The 4,341-nt window shown below is 33.1% G+C and overlaps 1 protein-coding gene across 1 annotated transcript; it reads right to left on the reverse strand.

The window, feature by feature from the left end:
* Window positions 1-750: 750 nt before the first annotated feature.
* Window positions 751-2,085, reverse strand: LOC149516597 (F-box protein CPR1-like). The gene has a single exon (XM_089766291.1). It carries the CDS (start codon window positions 2,083-2,085, stop codon window positions 751-753), a length of 1,335 nt encoding a protein of 444 aa, XP_089622417.1.
* Between the last annotated feature and the right edge of the window lie 2,256 nt (window positions 2,086-4,341).

Genomic DNA, 4,341 nt, shown 5'->3' on the forward strand with positions numbered 1-4,341 from the left:
AGCGACTTCATTTATTTTTAAATTCATCTAACAATTCTAAAACGGTTATGACAAAATGTATAACAATAACATAATAGTGATAAGCCAATTTATTGATTCACCTATACTAAATAAATATTAAACATATACAAATATATTGATTCTCTCAATCAAAATTACTTACAAGTGTAAAACTAATTATAAAGTTCAAGTTTTACCACGAAATTTATATATAAACAACTCAACAAAGCCAGAAAAGGCCAAAGTTAAATTAATTAAGCTCCACCACGAATTGTTTTAATCAAAACCATCAACTTTAAACATAAAACGAAGAAAATAGATGCGTTAACTAGGACAAATTAAGCACAACCAAGAAATTTGTACTTAATCCCCCAAGTTTATTCGAAAACAACAAAACCTGTTGTACTGTTTATATTGTCAAAGATGCACAAGTGAGGTTCCGTTAATCAAATTGGCACTTTTCTATCGACTCAGGTAGCATTCACCCTTGTAATAGCCATGAAATCCATCTAAAAACCACTGACGTTACCATCTTTAGGCAATAGCAAGAAACTCCAATGGCCTACGTCTATATATTCATTAGAAAACCAAAGACTGAAAATTGAATGCCATGTAAGATAAAAGAAAATGAGAGAAGAAAATCTAACAGATGTTTCTCAATGCAAAGGTAACAATACAGTTTATCGTGATAGTAAAAGGTTGAACATTGAGTAAAAGCATAACTAAATTGTAAGTATCAGCAAATGAAAATTAATGGTTGAATGCAGTTCCTCCCCTGAAAGAAACTAGGCTCTCTGCATAAAATGCTAGCTCTAATGCAGTTCCTTCAAATTGGAGTGTCTTTATCTCTTTGTTATCTCGATGATGCCACGCCAGAAAGTTGCTTTCTTCGTTAACAAAGAAGATTTCACCATCGCTGCCGACTCCTAATGGTGTAGTGGCAGGAGGAAGAGATTCAATGGTGAATAATTTTGTCCAAGAGTTCTTTAGACCAAGTTCACCCAACACCCATACATCATAGCAGCCATCTGTCACATAATAATCATGACAAAGTAACCCACCAAGTGATCCTTTGATTTCCATTAAATAGGTAAGATAGCGCGTTGTTCTACAGTTCTTACCCAATCTCCCATCAGGGAATGGTGTTGTAACGAAAACTTCATTACTCATGTCAAATGAGAGGAGCAATTCTTCACTATCAACAACTGCCAAACAGTGATAAAATCCGTTGGAGTAGACTTGATCGTTCCCATAACTATGGAAGAATTCAGCAGTTAAGTTGTCATTCAACTTTCTCCAAGAATCAGTAGTTAAGTTGTACAATGCAACTCGGTTACCTCGGGGGACTTTGTCGAAATCACCCTCCCAAAATGTGTCAATCCTAATTACTTTATACTCATCTCTCTTGGAATCATAACCCAGACCAGCTACATCAATTGTATTTTCATAGCTTGGCGGACACTCAAAAGGACACACTACATCAACGGTATTTTCAAACCTTGGCGGACACTCAAAAGGACACATAGGGAGAATTTTAAATTCCTTAGTCGCAATGTTCCACAAAAGAATACCACTAACACAGTCACAAAGACAAATTATGCCATTGCAATGACCTAGGATATTTATACTCGTTGGATAATCGGTAAAGGATGGTATATCAAGATTGGCAACAACATCAAGAGTTTGATTGGAAATAAAAGAGACCATAGTCTTTCTCTGTATAAAATTCAGTTGTTTGATGAGGAGACAGGTCTTGTTTTTACTAAAAGAATAGTGGGCAGTAATAAATTGAGGGCTTTGAATCAAGCAACACCAAGACTTACCAACACACCTGAATCGCTTTAGAGATGTGACAGGCAATCTTGCCAGAATATCCACCACAATATCTTCAGGCAACGAATGGGTGATCGCGGCTGCAGCCATTGATGATCTTCCTTGACGGTGTCCCCCTGTGCGTGTGTAAACAAGAAATTTGAGTATATGCAATACTTTCAAGGGATGGGAAAACTTATGTGATTTGATTTTATGCAGCGTAAATGGTAACCGACATTTGACAGGCAACACCCCTTGCAAGTCGTCTGGCATTCTATTGGGTTATTTATTTTACCAACTATTAAATTTAAGAAAAGTGACGTCATTGCTTAACTGTTAAGTAAGCGGTTGTTTAAACATCCGGATTAATTAAAATGGATTTCGAGTTTTATTCGGATGTTCCTAATTTTGATTGTTTGAGCTTTTTAATCAGAGTTGTTGGATATTGGACTTGTGCAAACTTCGTAGTCTTGAGTCCAAATTTTCCAATCTAAAATCACATTGGCCGAAATTTAATTTCAATCCACTTCTACTTAAATGGGTCTTTTGTGCTTAAAAGTTAAAAAGCTTATGCCATTCGGAGCTTAAAAGCCCAAATTTCCAAATTCATGCTATTAAATTAGTGTTTTAATTAAATGAAAGGTAAGGGGCAAACTCCGATGTACAAAGCTAATGCTCTCCGTTTTATGAGAGTTGATGTGAAATCTATAGTATTTTAATTAAATAAATAATTTAATTAACTAATTAATGAAAATTAAATAAAAAAGGAATAAAAATTCTAATAAAATAAAAATAAGAAAATTTTGAAAAATAAAATAAAATTAAACGCGGATGCGAAACCGCCAGCAACAGTGTCTGCAAACCCTGCAATTCAGCCACCCAATCCATCGAACCGCCAAGCCACCCTCTAGCCATCATTGAAGTCGAAATTAAGCTGCCAACAACCCTCCTTCTTACTCGGCATATTTCTACCTACTTTTTGGTTTTTCTCATGAACCTAAAATCTGAAACTACTTATAAAAGTGAACAAAGAAATCAACAGAAGCCATGCTACGCAATGACAATTCATAAAAATCAAGTACAATCATCGAAATATGTTGACCTATATTTGTCGAAAGTTTTCAATCATGGCTCATTGTATGTGGCCTTTTTTGTGAGATTTCACCATAAGAGTTAATAATTGTGATTTTAAAAAACGTTAATAGGTTTAAATATCATATATAAAACATTGTGTATGAAAACGTTTTTAATGGTATATTTTCACAAATAATTTAGTTTGACATTTTTCATGTTACAATTTCATGTATTAAAAAACAAATTATTATAAACTTTAATAAATAAATTATTATGTTTTTGTTGGTACAACTCTTGAAACCATATTGTCAATTCCATTTGCACATTTGTTATGATTTTATGTTACAAAATTAATCGTGCAAAGCACCGACATAAAAACTTAGTTACATAATAAAATTAATTTTTTAAAATTAAATTATTATACATGTATTAAATTATACAAAATTAAATTAACTAATTAAAAGTTAACATTCCTCTTAAAATTTTATTTAAATTACTAAAAATTTCTCAAATATCTATTTCCCATCCATATTTACTTTTCCCTCAAATCATTCACCAAAATCGAAAAAAAAAATCAATTTTAACCTTTAAAACCATGTGAAATATATCAGTCTTACCAAATTCTTCCAAACCCATTTTCTTCTTTTCTCGCTAGTAGTAGAGCATGCCAGCATAGTTTTCAGCTTGCCAAATGCCAATCCCATTTTTCTCTGTTTCTTGTTCCTCCTCTGTCTCTACTTTTCTTCCCCATTTTGAGTCACCGACCACCCTCATGTCTTGCTCAAATCCTCACTGTCTCTCATTGGAAAGATTTTAAACCGACATGTCTCATTTATCTATCCCTCTCAAAATCAAAATTGGATAAGACAACACAGAGCATAGCCGAAAGTCGACGAGTACGGAGGTTATATGAGAACTTTTTTTTTAAACCATCCGCGACTCAAATTTTTAAAAATGGGTATTTGTGTTTTTGCCATGAATTAATTTCTTTTTTCTTAAAGTTTGATTAAGGCTTAAATTTATTGGATTTTAATTTAATTGTTTGAAGTTAGGGTGGGTTTTCTTCTTTGGTTTGATTTTGTTTATTGTATGAGTTGATTTAAAAAATATGAAAAATTACTATAGCATCTCGATATAATTATTATTGATCGTTATGCCATTATTTGATGTTACAAAACTCCATTGTGAGTGTAATTACCGTTCACAACCCCATCGTAGGTGAATAATGGTGGCAGAAAATGTCGCTACTGCTAAATAGAAGCCGCAATTCTTTTAATAAAAACAATACATGCCTCCTCATCAAATATGAAAATTATATACATGGAAAGACTATGGTCCCTTTTATCAAAGTTCATTTAAGTGACTAATATAGGGGGGAAAATAGATATATTCTAGTAGGGTGGGGCCTATAGTCTAATTTAGTCTAATTAAACTCAAGCTAACGCTGCTGGTGGA

This window comes from Durio zibethinus, chromosome 10 (assembly GCF_047325235.1).
Source record: "Durio zibethinus cultivar Kanyao isolate XHJ-2024 chromosome 10, ASM4732523v1, whole genome shotgun sequence".
NCBI classification, from domain to species: Eukaryota; Viridiplantae; Streptophyta; class Magnoliopsida; order Malvales; family Malvaceae; genus Durio; species Durio zibethinus.